We start from the raw sequence: 15,852 nt of genomic DNA, 5'->3' as shown, positions 1-15,852 counted from the left end.
CAGAGGCGGCGGTGGCTCAGCAGAGCAGCGGCCCCGGGTAGCCGTGTTGGCGTGTCCGACCTCCCTCCGTCTCCTCGCAAGGTTCTTCGACGCGGTTTTAGGTCTAGCGGACACAGCCCCTGGCCATGGACTCCCAGAAAGTAAGCGCGGGTGCTGGGCCGCCGAGGCTGGGCAGAGCTCCCCGGCCGGGTGGGCGGTGGGCGAGCGGGGCTGGCCAGGCCAGCCTGAGGCTGGGCTATGGCCGCGGAGGGCGAGGCCGCCAGGCCGCTTTGCTCTATTCCCAGGAGCAAAGCGGCGCCCGCCGGGCTGCGGGGACCGCGCCCCGTGACCCTGGACAGCTTCTTCCCTGTACTTGGTCCTGGGTCCTGGTCCCTGGCTCCTGAGGGGATAGCGGGAGCCGCCCCCAGTTTTTCATCAGTTTTTGCAACGGTCTGGGCCCTCTTTGATTCTCGCAGCCTCCCGGTGAGCTAGTGAGGGTTTATCCATCCTTAGCAGAAGAGGAAGTCAAGGCACATGGGGGTCTACCGGCTGACGCCGAAGCTGGCCCCTCTCCTCGACCCAGTCTTCTCCTATCTTGGCAAAATCTATGCCTCTTTAGGTCGGGAACCAGATCTCCTTAGTACCGCCCCCCACCCCATCCTTGTCCACCGCCCCAGCCCTCCTCGGGACTAGTTCACTAGCACGTCTTGGTGTTTAGTGTTGGTTGAATTGAGAGAAAAGACTGACAGTTGTCAGAGCAGCGGTCCCACCCTCTGACCAGTTCAGTGTTGCTGGTCAGTTACCTTAATGGTTGTTTTGGCATGTTTTATACTTTCTGAACAAGTTAAAGAAAGGGTATACAGAACTAGCCGTTTTTATTAACCAAAATATATATATATTTAGAGAACATAGCCAACGTTTGAATACAATTAGAAGTGTTATTAATATTTAGTTATAATCCCTGTATAAAAATCAACCACGGTGCTCTCTTTGTTAGATAATAGTAATTGAAATATAGTGCAGTATAATAAGAAGGGACACAGTGTTACTAATAATGTAGCAGGGAAAAACAAGGGCATGTCCCAGAGGCCATTCTTTTCTATTATTAGATAGAAAGTACTGGAAAAAATGTTAGAACCTTGTTTTCTATAATTTTGCCTGGATTCACTTCCTTGAGCCCTGGGGGCATGAGAGAATAGTGTAGTGATGTGTTTAGCGTTAACTATTACAGTATTTAACAAAAGTCATATGATTTCATTGTATGTGTGCATCTTGAAACTCAGGTATATTCAATTTTTTAATTTTCATGACTATTAGTAAGACATTTTTTAAAAATTACATTTTGTGTGTTTTGAATTTGTAAAACATTTCAAAGCTTATTTAACTTTTTAAATAAAAGTCATGTGATATCTGAGTGGCCATTAGTTCAGAGCAAACGGAAGGGCAAAGACTTGGAGTCCAGAGACTCGGGTTCCATGCTGCTATATGTAGCTTTGTGATAGGGAGCAAATCACTTAACTGTGATTAATCAATTTCCTCATTTATACAGTGGAAATGAGAATATTTTATAGTTACTGTAAAAAGCAGGTAATATAATTAAGTATGAATTATGTACTTTAAAGTACAGTGCTTTAAAGTTTACAAAGAATAAGTACTAAAATACTCTGTGTGCTGTAAAATATAATTTTAAAAAGTATTTTAATGTGGATCATCTTATTTTGCCAGGGCATGCATTGTCTCTCATTTTAATGAGGACTCAAGAGTTGGAGTGAGTCCTGCAAGGTCATACCACTAGCCATGCATAAGGCTAAGATCTGAACTTGGTTTCATTCCAAATGTTGTATTTGAGTACCTACACATACTGTGTACAGTTTTACCAGAGGTAGAGAAGAATTAGCTGTTCTTTCTTACTGGTACTAATGTATCTTAGATAAGTTAGAGAATCAACTTCTCAATATTAGAAAATATGTTGAATTTCATTGATAGTATTAAATAATATTTCTAATAAAAAACGCTTTGTTTTGTAGCTTAAAATAAGCATCATGTGTTGATGCTTATAACCAATTCAGTGCTCTGAATTTGAGCATTCTTTTCTCATGAATTACTGCAGATTCAATTATGTACCTCAACTAATAATGAACTGAGCTGGTTATGTATTTCTCTTGAAATAAAACAGTAGTAGTACACCCCTGGCATGATTTTTTTTTTCTATTATAGAATGTTACAACGAAAATAATAGCAGGGATGATACCTTAGTCAGCATAAGGAAACATAGTTACTGCAAGTGGCAGAGGGTGAGAGTGGCTTGAATATATATCCATTTGTAAGGTATTTGGGATTTGGGCTTTAAATTATTAAGAGGATGGCTTCAGAGTCGTCTCCAGTCCTTCTATTTATGAACTGAATGAGGTTGGGCAGTTTGCAGTCTCCATTTCCTCATCTTTAAAGTCTCCTTACCTCAAAGGGTTATGAAGATCGTGTTAATTTTTAAAAATCACTTGGTGCCTAGCACACATAAGTACTATCCGTTAGCTATTAGTAATCTCATAATCTCAACTTCAAAGTAACTTTATGCCTTTGTTGATAATTTGTATAACTATTTTTCTAATCCAGTCTAACCATTTCTTACCTTTGTCCTGAAGTTTAAAGCATGTTTTCTGTGTTTATGTCTGTAATAAATGTTTCAAATGATGGTGCCAAAGAAGAGTTGTTAAATCCTAATTGAAAGAGGATTGGAAGTTCTGACTCATGCAATCTGACAATAGAGGTTAAGTTAACTGGACAGTCTTACAGAAGCTTGATGGTGGCTAGTCAGCAAATGGATTAGCTTGACCAGCTGCTTTTTTGTCTGTGAAAATAACTTGGACTTGTGTTAGCAACAGATGCTCTGTTTGAGTAGAGGAAGAAAACATAATTACCTTGGGTATGTAAGGTGTACTGTTGGATACAGAAAACCACAGTATTATCTTCTAGAAATAAACAGAGGGATTTTGTTTATATCGAGTTTCTGGGACACTTGTGAACAGGATGTGTTATGGATAGGTGGCTTTATTTGATACTCAAACCTTTTGATTATGTCCTTAAGTGGTTTTAAGATAAAATCCCAAAGGTTTCTTTACCTGATAAAATGTGTATGTTCAAAGAAACCATTGAAACAAATAAGACATTTGCACCTTTCTAGAATCTTGGTGCTTAGAATTTGATAGTTTCAGTTAAATTCTTGTGCAGGAGATCATTCATATTCATAGGGGTTGCTGTTTCTAGGAAGGGTTTGTGCTGTAGGGATAATAAAGGTGGAGAGGAAAGGGGAAGGGATCCCTGAGGGAAGATGTCATCAAGAACATACATTGTCCGTTGTTTGCTTTTCCTCCCTTTCCCCCCCGCATATTCTACTTTCTGCTTAGAGGGGAATAGTGACAGTCAGGCAAGGCTTGATGTGCAAGACTGAACAAACCTAGAATGAGGAGATTGAACTGAGTAGGGAGAGTTTTAAAGCACAACACGACCTGCAACCAGTAGCATGTTTAGACTTGGCTTCCTCATCCCAGTTTCTTCCTCTGCCCTGGTATTTGCTGTCCTTTGCCTTCTTGTTGTACCCTGACAGTTCGGAGGCCTCCACCATATCCAGATAACCAACCAACTCTCATGTTCCAAAATTATGCCTTTTTCTCAGTCCTGAGGAAAGGAAAGAGAAATGAAATTTGAGTATTGTTCTGTATCCAGTATTGTATTAGACTGCTTTAAATTCTCACAACAGCTGTTATTCCTGTTGTAAAGATATGGAAGATGGAATTGAGAGAGGTTAAATAACTTGTTCAGAGTCACACAGCTAGCAAGTGGTAGTCTGGATTCATACCAGGTCTTTCTTCCCAGCTCAAGCTTCTTTCATTACCACCCTTCTTGCCTTGCTCCTTTGCCTTTAAATGATGGCATGATTAATGTCATTAAAACTTAAGATATTAACTTAAGACATAAACTTAAGATATATCTTAAAATATAAACTTAAGATATATCTTTATCTTCAGATATATCTTAGATCTTAAGATAAAACTTAAGATATAAACCCCTATAAAGTAGTTTTTTTGTTGTTGTTGTTATTAAGAAACTAGTCTAGTAAAAATCGTTGATAGAAAGTATAGAACATGATTTAGATAAAACTCTGGAATTTGGTCTCCCTTGCTGCTACAAATCATTTTTCTGTAGTACATGTATCTCCCTTCTCTCCAGCTCTCTTTCTTTTTTGAGGGAAGGTCTTTGCTTTCTAAAATAGAGGTGTGACCAGGAAAGTATAACTGGGGTTTTTATATACCCCAGCCAAGCACAACTGCAGTCATTCCCGTGGAGCGGATCAGAGTAATTTGGGATGTACAAGGTACGAGGTACCCTCTTCAAAGGACCATGCTGACATACTTGTATCACTGTGTTTAAATACAGACACCTTCATTTTTATTGAACTTGACAGTTTAAAAAAAAACTAGAAATATAGTGAAACAGACCTAACTTAAAAAAATTGTTTTAAGGACGATGGTTCTTTGCAGTGCCTGGCTGAATGTAAGCAGGATTATTCATGCAGCAAACACATATTGAATGCCATAGTGATAGATATTCCACTCCAGTGTAGGGTGGACAATACTTTGAAGTTAGTGGATTTTTTCTACAGCTTTCTTTTTCTATGTTTTATATCCTCAGTTGGCACTTCTTCCCGGCCACAAGGTTCTGATTAATATGGTCTCAGTTATTGATATCTGCTGATGATAGCTAATTATATTTTGAACTAATTTATAATAGTGTTAGCACAGCCAGCCTGTGCACTCCTGTTGCATTATAAATATAACACAAGTTTATTGTAGGAAATTAGGAAATATAAATAAATGAAAATAAAATAAAAATCACCCGTAATCCTGCCACCCAGAGATAACTTCTTTTAACATTTGTATGTATTACATTCCAGTCTTTTTTAATGCATATAGAAACTTAAAAAAACTATGGTATCACACTATGTATAGTGATTTATAATTTGCCTCTCACTTAATATGTAAGGATATCTTTTTCCATGTTAATATCATTCTACAACACTTTTAATGATTTAGCAGAATTCTTTAATATGGATATATATTACGTGATTTTTTTTTTTTTAATTTTTTATTTTTTTGGCTGCGTTGGGTCTTTGTTGCTTCACGCATGCTTTCTCTAGTTGTGGTGAGTGGGGGCTACTCTTTGTTGCAGTGCGCGGGCTTCTCACTGCGGTGGCTTCTCTTGTTGCAGAGCACAGGCTCTAGGCACACGGGCTTCAGTAGTTGTGGCATGTGGGCCTTAGTAGTTGTGGCTCACAGGCTCTAGAGCGCAGGCTCGGTAGTTGTGGCGCACAGGCTTAGTTGCTCCATGGCATGTGGGATCTTCCTGGACCAGGGGTTGAAGCTGTGTCCCCTGCATTGGCAGGAGGATTCTTAACCACTGCGCCACCAGGGAAGCCCTACTTGATTTTTAGTTAGTATCCTTTTCTCATACTTTTATGTTGGTCCTAACCTTTTAATATTATAAATAACAGTAAGATGAAATCTTTGTCGTCAAGTCTCGGCTTATACTCTTTAATTATTTACTTAGAATAAATTAGTAGAAATGGAATTACTGAGTCATTGTGTATATGCTTTTAAATATCTTTTGATGTGTATTGCCAAGTCGCCCTTCAGAAAGGTTTTGTCAGTTTATACTGCTACTAGTGGTACCTGAGAGTACCCCCATCTCTACTTCCATTCCACCTCCCTTAATTAGATGATGAGTCCTCTGGTTTCTGAGGCCGAATGTGAGCCTCCTAGACTTCATTGGATGGAAAGACAGTTCAGAGGCTGCAAAAATGGATGAGGCTTCCTCAGCCTCTGATACACTGTATTTCCTCAAATCCTAGTTGGGAAAGAACCTCTTCTTCTGCCCTGATATCTGCAACTGGGCTCAGGGTGAAAAGACAGTATTCCCTACCAGGTCTTTTACTAGATTTTTTTTCTGTGGATCACCTCAGTTGCATCTGTGTACAGAGGTAGTAATCCCAGCTGTTTCATTGTTACAGAGGGCGTAGCTTTCTACCAGTTAACTATTTATGATTATCAGATTCCTGAATTCCTCAACAACATATAATTCTCCTTTTCTAGCTCGTTGCATCACTTTTGAGCACAATACTCTTGTTATGTGTTGCCATAACTATGGTCAGCTGGTAAGATTCTGGTTGTCTAACTTACCAGCTGGATAGAGCATTCTGGATTTCTACTCATTACCTGATTCAAAGGAGAGGTCTTTGGTGTGGAGTGATACAAGTGGCATAATTCCTGGTGGCATTAGGATTTTTCACTGATCCCTTTTCTCTGGTTGCAGGAACCCTATGACTGTTTTGTACAGTCCTCTGCAGTGTATGCAGCCTAGAGTGGTGTAAGAGCACAGACTCTGGAGGCAGCTTCCTGGATTTGAATTGTGACTGCCATTTGACAGCTGTGTGATCAAAGGAAGTTTCATAACTTCTTTAACCTCTCTTTCTTCAACCATAAAATACAAAGACATATTGCTGTCTATTGTGATAATTAAAAAGATAGTCCATGTTAGAAGCTTAGTATAGTGCCTGGCACATAGAAAGTGCTTAATGAATACTAACTGAAATGACTATAGTAATAGTTTGGCCCCTTTAAATTGTAGATTGATTAGTGATATTTGCAGTGGTTCTAGATTCGTGTATCTCAACTGTCTGGAATACTAATGTAGAATTTGAATCAGAAATTTTCTCCTTGTCTGAGTAGACGCTGGTGGGAAACCCATATATCACAGTGTCTAATTATGGCCACTTGGTTATTGATGCCTTTGGATTCAGAGTAGCATATAAACACGGGTATAATGGTTTTTTTGCCACTGGTTCTAAGAACAGGAAGTTTCTGCATCATAACTTCAGGCACTTATTGCACTGGATAGTTTCCAGTTAAGTAGCCCAGTTGGCAGAGTTTTTTGTTGAATGCAGAATTAAGACTCACATTTGAATTTGTCATATTCACATATATTAAGCTAAAACCAGTAGAACCATGCCATTTCAGATGGTGACTGTCATCATGTTCTCAGAGTTAATGATCATATGCCTGTGGTAAGAAGAGCTGTTACTGTTGCCCTTGTGTTTGGCAGGGTGGTACATGTTACAGCCTGTTGCTCATTCCTAGTTTTTTCCAGTCTTAAAGAAAATCTTAAGTCCTTTTGATGCTCTTAGATGTTCTGACTTTCTTTTCATGGACCTCTGATCTTTGTTTTCAGGTAGTACAGTGCTAATTGTTAAGAGCATAGACTCAGGAGTCAGACTGTCTTAATTTGAATTCTGGTTCTGCCACATACTAACTCTGAGGTCCCAGGCAAGTTACTTAACCTCTTTATACCTCAGCTTCCAAATTGGAAAACGGAGATAACCAAGTATCCTACTTCATAGGATTCTTGAGAGGATTAAACAAATTAATGTATGTAAAGAGCTTAAGATAGTGCTTGGCCCTTAAGAGTATAAAAGTGTTAGTTATTATTATTTTGCTTAGAGTCAATTGATTGTGCTTTTACTTCTTATGATTTATAGGGACTATAAGCATAACTTTAAGCTATGCTTCTTTGAAGAGGGTACCTCATGCCTTGTACATCCCAGATTACTTTGAACCATTCCATAGGAATGACTGCAGTTGTGCTTGGCTGGGGCGTGTCATTCCCGCCCCCCCCCCCTCCCCTTTGTTAACATAGCAGTTACCTTAGACGAATTCCATAGTCAAGTAATTGAGAGGCTTAATTTTGATAGTGTAGGTTTTCTTGAGCTCCTGGTGACTGAGGTGCGAGACCAAAGGATAATGGCTGAGATTGCCTATGCATACTGCCTCTGGAGACATACATTCTATATATTTTACTGTGATCCAGCAGAATTCGTATTTGTCAAAGCATATCTTCAGACCTGTATCACCTAAAGCTTTTAGTCATGGCCACCTGAAGTCTTGCAAAATCAGTTATATTATCTAGATAAACTTCAGATAATTTATATTGCCTTTATCCATCTGTGTTTATCTGTCACTTTATCCATCAGTATTTGGAGGGTAATGGGAGACTTGAGATCTGAGATGAAGTCTGAGAGACCCTGGTAGGCATTCTTTCAGGTTGATAGAGTCCCAGTTCAAAGTTGTCTTTGCCCTTCTTCACCGTCAGGCTTTGATAATAAAAGAAATGAAGCAAGTGTGCGTGTGTGTGCGTGTGTGTGTGTACTTAGATATATAGAATGGGCTCATTCCAAAAACAAGTTTTTGGAACTTGTTTTAACAAAAAATTGTGTATATGTTTTAGAACAGGAAGAATTGATAAATGTGAGGGTTCCCAGGTGGGAAGCAAAGCATATTAGAGAAACTCACAGCAGGCTACTGCAGCTGGAATACAGCAAGAGAGAAGTCTGGTGTGAGTTGAAACAGGTGAGGTAGGCAGTGGGAAGGAAGATCATGCAGGGTCTTACAGATTATGTAATGTCATGTTTAAGGTCATGTTAACAGCTCATGTTAAAAGATTTTCAGTTTTATCCAAGGACTTGTGGCAAGACAATTAAGCAGGAAGAGTGATGCTAACATATTACTCTAGCTGCAATATAGAGAGCTGATTACTGGGGAGAAAGAATAGATCAGAGGCCTGTTAAGTTTTGCAAGAGTATAAGTTGAGATACGATACTGACTTGTGGTAATAGTGATTACAGAGTTATTTAGGAGGTAAAATCTACAGAATTGGTGACTGCGTGTAGAATACAAATGAAAGGAAAGGATGTAATGATGGTGGCCTAGGTTTCTGGGGTTTTTTCCTTCCAGTTTTATTGACATATATCACTATATAAGTTTAAGGTGTACAGTATAATGATTTGAGTTACATACATCATGAAATGATTATTGCAGTAAGATTAGTGAACATCCATCATTTCATGTAGATAAAAAATAAAAGAAAAAGAGAAAAGTATTTTTTCTTTGACGAGAACTCAGGATTTACTCTCAACAACTTTCATATATACTAGGCAACAGCGTTAATTATATATAACATATAGCAGTGTTAATTATATTTATCATGTTGTGCATTATACCCCTAGTACTTGTACCTTTTGACTACCTTCATCTACTTCTGAGTCCCCCCACCCTCTGCCTCTGGTAACCACAAATCTGATCTCTTTTTCTGTGAGTTTGTTTTTGAAGTATAATTGACCTACTGTGTTAATTCCTGTAAGAATTAACTATGCTAATCACACAACACAGTGATTTAATATTGCTGTGCATTACAAATGATCACCCCAATAAATCTAATTACTATCTGTCACCATACAGTGATATTACATTATTATTGACTATTTTTACCACACTGTACATTTTATCTCTGAGACTCATTTATTTTGTAACTGGAAGTTTTTACTTTTTAATCTCCCTCACCTACCTCACCCATCCCCCTCCCCCTCTCCCCTCTGGCAACCACCTGTTTGTTCTCTGTAACTATGACTCTTTCTGTTTTAATATGTTTGTTCATTTGTTTTGTGTTTTAGATTCCACGTATAAGTGAAATTATATGGTATTTATCTTTCACTGTCTGACGTATTTCACTTAACATAATACCCTCTAGGTCTATCCATGTTGTTGCAAATGGCAAGATTTCATTCTTTTTTATGGCTGAGTAATATTCCAGTGTATATAGCTCACATCTTCACTATCCATTCATCTATCAATGGGCACTTAGGTTGCTTTCTTATTTTGGCTATTGTGAATAATGCTGCAGTGAACATAGGAGTGCATTTATCTTTTTGAATTAGTATTTTCAGATTAGTATTTTTGTTTTCAGATAAATACCCAGAAATAGAATTGCTGGATGGTATGGTAGTTCTATTTTCATTTTTAAGGAAACTCCCTACTGTTTTCCATAGTGGCTGTACCAATTTACCTTTCTACCAACAGTGTACAAGGGTTGCTTTTTCTCTGCATCCTCTCAAGAGCTTGTTATTTGTTGTCTTTTTGATAATAGCCATTCTGACAGGTGTGAGGTAATATTTCATTGTGGTTTTGATTTGCATTTCCCTGATGATTAGTGATGTTGAGCATCTTTTCATGTGTCTGTTGGCCATCTGTATGTCGTCTTTGGAAAAATGTTCAGGTCCTCTGCTGATTTTTTAATTTTTTTTTTTCTGTTTTTGATTTTGAGTTGCTAGATTTCTGGTTTTACAGCTGGTAGTGCCATTGGCAGAGATAGAACACTAGAGGAGGGCTCAGGTTTAGTGGAGGACATTATGACATGTTGAGTTTTGAAGTGCTTTTGAGACATCCGAGTGGAGATTTCAAGTAAGCAGTTGGATTAAAATGGTCTGGAGCTCAGAGAATAGGTGCTGTACACAGCTTACATCACTTTCTTTGTACTTCCTCCTCAGCTTCTTTATCAATTACTTGTGTCTCCATTATAAAAGCTAGTGATTAAATTTGGAGGCCCTGGAGGGGTAGAGTAGGGTAGAAAACTCCGTGCATTATGGTATCTTTTAGTTCTTTTTTGCCTCTTTCTCAAAGTTTCTTATCCTGCCCTGGTATGTTGCTTGCCATATTTAGAAAATACTTTAAAAAAAGCTCTACTGGACTTGCCTCCCCTTGCATACCTCCTATATTGGGAACACAGGATCCCTGCATAGATCTCTTCCCTGGGTCTTACCACCTAGAGAAAACTTTAACCTCGTGTCACATACACAGGCTAGGGTAAAGTTTCAGAACTCAGCTTATGTAGTCCTGCTTTCAAAACTTTTTTCTTGGAATACCAGAATTTCTATATGTGTTTATATTATGTCAGATTCTTGAATTATTTTTTTAAAATGATACTCCTTTCTTTTTTTAAAACATTTATTTATTTATTTGGCTGCTCTGGGTCTTAGTTGCGGCACACAGGATCTTTTAGTTGTGGCATGTGGGATCTTTTAGTTGTGGCATGTGGGATCTAGTTCCCTGACCAGGGATCGAATCCTGACCCCCTGCATTGGGAGTGCAGAATCTTACTTAGCCACTGGACCACGAGGGAAGTCCCAGATGCTTGAATTATAATAGTTGTATGTGGATAGAAGTTAAAATGTTACAATCAAGTTCCTTTACCAGAATTTCACTAATTTCAGTGGACAAAGCTTAAGCTCAAGCTGTGATTCTCCAAGAAAATTCCAGTGATTTTATATGTCATTGAAGAGTCTTAGCAAACCAAAATATTAAAACAATATGTAATTTATTGTATGGGTGTTTCATATAATGGGCAAATTGGTTAGGTTTAGAGGCAGTATTCTAAAGTGGTAAAGAGCATGGGCTTTCGAGATAGACTGAGCATAATCATTACTTTACAAGCAGTGTCACTTTGGGCAACTGATTGAATCTCCGTTTTCTCATCTATATAATATGGATGTAACCCTACCATTGGGAGGGTTAGAAGAGGATGCAGAGAGTCAGTCTATTAACCTGAAAAGCCCAATCTTAATTGAAGCTTACTGTACACAGGCCGAGGACTGGCAGAACCATTTTTACTGTTCCATTGTGTTTTTTAAAGTATATAGAGAGTCTGTCTTGGATGAATACTCGAAAGACTCTTAAGTCTTCTACCCTCCTTTTCTACATCTCTGTACTACCACTCTCGTCCCTCCAGCTGTGCCCACCCCTCCCCCAGGTACTGGCTGCATTCTGCGTTGTCTTTGTATTCAAATCTCCATGTACCTGTTTCTGGAGGGAACACCAAGAGGATAAACAGCTAACTCTTTCATAGCATAACTTCATTGTGTTATTATACTAAAATAACAACAGTGGTGAGGATGGGAAGAAACAGTATTGGTAAGTGAAGCAGAGAGCCTTAGTCTGGCCCAGGGATGATAATACTTACTTATCTCCAGGGATTGTTGGGAGAATGAAATGAGAGCTGTAATTATTTTAATTTTTTTACTATAATGCTTTATGAGCATTTATATGAAATGTCATCCCTTTATCAGATTATTTCCTGAGCTCTTTATATTTAGCCTTTTTTTTCTTTGCGGTACGTGGGCCTCTCACTTTTGTGGCCTCTCCCGTTGCGGAGCACAGGCTCCGGACGCGCAGGCCCAGTGGCCATGGCTCACGGGCCCAGCCGCTCCGCGGCATGTGGGATCTTCCCGGACCAGGGCGCAAACCCGCGTCCCCTGCATCGGCAGGCGGACTCTCAACCACTGCGCCACCAGGGAAGCCCTATATTTAGCCTTTTATCAGTTTTTGATAATATTTTGAGGAGAACCTTTATTACACAAAATCTTATAGGAAATTACTAAAATATTTATGTTTGTAGGTGCTTACGGAAATAAGGCTTGTACTTCTGGGAAAAATTATAAAGTGAAAGTACTTGCTTTTGATTTTTACTGAGAATACAAGTACCTTGTTTGGATTTTGCTTTTACTGCCCGTGAAGAGTTATTAAACAACTAGACCTGTGATGTACAATATGACAGCACTTGTCACATGTGTAATAAAAAGTGAAATTAATTCAAGTTAAAATAAATTTAGTTCCTCACTTGCTCTATCCACATTTCAAGAGCTCATTAGCTTCATGTGGCTAGCTACTACCATATAGAACAGCACATATGTAGGATATTTCCATTATAGCAGGAAATTTTATTGGACAACACTGAAGTGGAGAGTATGAGAAAGTTAAATCAAGTGTTTTATTTAAATAGGAAGCACTATCAAAAAGTCTGAGGTATTTGCTACTAAAGTTACCTTATTTATTATGGTTCTATAGCATCTGTAAATATTGCAATGAATGTTGTAACTTTAACTGCAAATTTATTATCTACTTTCATATTTCTAAAATATGTTTTTAATTTTTATAAATAAATGTCAAATTTTGTAAATAAATGTCTAATTTTATAAATAAATGTCAAATTTCAGTGTCTGCTTTTATTCCTCATTTCCTGATGTTGATTAGAAGTTTCCGTTTATTTTTGCAACATTTAAGGATTTGGTTCTGTTCGTTTGCCATGGCCTTATGACCTAAAGTAACAGTCTTTATGTTAAATAATATTGATCACCTTCAGTGTGAAAGATATGGTGGTAATTAAGTTGTACACTAGGAATAAGAGGTTGTAAAACAGTACCAATATATATCCCATCTTTTGTAATTATAGCGTTTGAACAATGAACAGTTTTACGTTGCTCCTGTTTATTATGTAATATACTCTTACAGAGTTTGTTTAGAGAGTTGTTGTTATAAAGTTTATAGTTCTCTTTTAATAAAATATCATAGTGTTAAAAAAATTTTTTTTATCCTAGGAGGCTCTACAAAGGATCATTTCAACTCTGGCAAATAAAAATGATGAAATTCAGAACTTTATTGATACACTAAATCAAACACTAAAAGGAGTTCAGGTATGAATCTGTTTTAAAAAAAAATTGTGTGAATATGTCACAATTAATGATTGTTGGATCGAATCAGAAGTATAAATATACACTGTCAACTATAGATTATAAACTAATGGAGGTGAGAGCAGGGTTTTGAAATGGCAGATAAATAAAAATGCTTTATTTGCTATTCCCACATTCTCCATGGAAAGATCAAATAGTAAGGGAAAAAGAAAACTCTGGAATATTGCTAGGAATATTATAATGCTCCCTTTTCTTCCTTTCCGTTTCATGTTTGTCTTTTCTAATTCCAATTAAGAGCAAATTGTACCTTTCCAAAAGTACTGGGAAGCTAAACATTTCTTTTACTGTAAATAGTAGAAGGAAAATGTAGATGGTGAGAGGTCCACTTGCAGAACTAGATGAAATTAAGATATAAAAGTAAAAGGTAAAGTGCCCATTGAGGAGAGAGGGGAATACTTAAGGAAATGGCCCCAGGTATAGGTGGATAAGCCGTACTGTAAATAATCAAATGTTGATTGTGGAAGAGGCCTTAAGATAAGCTGGTGATGCTTTCCCATGAATGTGCTTTAATTAATTTAAGGGTCATTTCTTTGTGAAATAAACATAGATGATTTCCAGGATACTTGTAGACAGTGAATCCTTTCCTGTGATTTTTGTTTGGTTCAGCCTAGGTAATTGCCTGGCCTGTTAAACCTTATGGTCTTGTATTTTCTTTACTTCTGAATTTGCTGTAATTGAAGTTAGTTAATTATAATCTTCACCAGTTTAACTTTCTCAAACTATTTTATTGGAAAATTTGGTGAATCCACTAATCCAGTTTCTTTAAATAAGCAAAGCTAGTGGTTCTAAAACTCTTGGTCTATGGACAAGAGAATCATCACATTTGAAATCTGTAAAAGGGTACCTTTAGATAGAGCTGGCTCACACTGTTTTTCTGATTGACAGATTATTAGGACTTTACCTTATCATCCATAAAGAAAATAGAGGGGGAATTAAACTACACTGAAGATGGGAGCATAAGCTGTAGTGGACGAAAGACCGTAAGAATGTGCCAGTTGGTTATTGAGGGGAAAGAGCAGTCCAATTCCTTTTTACAGATGAAAAAATTGAGGTCCAGGAATTCAAGTGGCTTGTCCAAGGTCACACTGTTACTGAGTTGTTAATGTGGAATTTGTGCCTTCCAGACTGCACATTTCTTCCTCCACGTCATGTTCTTACTACTGTAAAGAAACTAGTAAAATGATTAACACCACTTTTGGCAAGACTCCAGTGAGATGATGTCTGGTTTTTATAAACATTTTAAGCAAAAGTTTGGATTGTAATATTACAGTAGATTTTGTGTATTAGTTTTGTAAACCAGTGCCAATTTCGCTTCTCTTAGTTGAATGATTCATCTATGTTGAAAAATGCCTTAAGATGATTTCTTCTATCTCATAATTGTTGCAGGTGTGAATATCACTTATCTAGGGATTTCACAGATATTTTGTTATTTCTTGTTGAAATAGCATCATCTTGCTTAATGAGGCAGTGAGGAACTCTTGGAGGTCAACAGACTTTATAAACAGATTTTAGTTTATAAAATTTAGAAGTTTGACTACAGATTCTAGTCAGTAGATGATTTCTGAGGTTCCTTCTAGCACCGAAATTCAGTGTTCAATAAATCTCTTAGGACCCGGTAAGGAATTGCTTAGTGTTTTAATTCTGCTTATCTTATGTAAATGCAGTGTTTTAGGCAACCTGAAAGATTTAAAAATTTGCGCAAAATCAGCCCCATCCCTATAATGCCCAGACTATTTCTCAGAGTTACAGAATCAAAATCTCTGGAATATTTTATTAAAATCTGCTTCACTGATGATTCTGATACACACCAAAAGTTGAGAACCACTGGCTTAGGGTCTGCCTTAGAGCCTGAGGTCTGGACAAAGTTGACAACCTTAAAACAAACTTTCACATTGTCCTGTGGAAACAGTCTTATAAAAGGTGAGGAGAGTATGGGCTAGTTCATAAAAGGCTACTTAACTCATAGCATTGCTGAAGTAGAACTATCAGCATTAGCAGCCAGCTTCTTGGATTTATCTGTTTTTAAAGGTGTATGTCAAATATTAGAATTTTAATTATTTTATGATATGAGGCTGATATTAGATTCATAATATGAATCTGTTCTTTGGTAAGTACTATATCTTTTAGTTTTTTAATGTTTGACAGCTCTTAAGTAAAATCTTTGTTTATTAAACAGGAAAATTCTTCTAACATACTTTCAGAGTTAGATGAAGAATTTGATAGTTTATACTCCATATTGGATGAGGTAAAAGAAAGTATGATTAACAGTATCAAGCAGGAACAAGCTCGTAAATCACAGGAGTTACAGGTGAGATCGTGCAACTATTTAAATATGAATTTTAGTCTGTATAATGCTTGATTTATTGAAAGCAAAAATTAGTGAATTTTTTGTGTAACTGTACTGATAT

The 15,852-nt window shown here is 37.5% G+C and overlaps 1 protein-coding gene across 4 annotated transcripts in view; it reads left to right on the top strand.

Annotated features, from left to right (window-relative positions):
• FSD1L (fibronectin type III and SPRY domain containing 1 like) overlaps positions 1-15,852 on the top strand; it is a 70,890-nt gene continuing 55,038 nt past the window's right edge. For all 4 annotated transcript variants that reach the window (XM_027105316.1, XM_027105315.1, XM_027105313.1 and 1 more), the window contains exons 1-3: positions 1-140; positions 13,292-13,387; positions 15,621-15,752. In XM_027105316.1, coding sequence (XP_026961117.1) covers positions 126-140; positions 13,292-13,387; positions 15,621-15,752 — 243 coding nt within the window. In that variant the 5' untranslated portion in view covers positions 1-125. The remainder of the gene's footprint in view (positions 141-13,291; positions 13,388-15,620; positions 15,753-15,852) is intronic.

The sequence above is a fragment of the Aethalodelphis obliquidens genome, unplaced genomic scaffold (assembly GCF_003676395.1).
Source record: "Aethalodelphis obliquidens isolate GAN/ISIS:26980383/991018 unplaced genomic scaffold, ASM367639v1 scaffold7, whole genome shotgun sequence".
Taxonomy (NCBI): domain Eukaryota; kingdom Metazoa; phylum Chordata; class Mammalia; order Artiodactyla; family Delphinidae; genus Aethalodelphis; species Aethalodelphis obliquidens.
The sequence above is the reverse complement of the archived record's forward strand: the minus strand, read 5'-3'. Positions and strand labels throughout refer to the sequence as shown.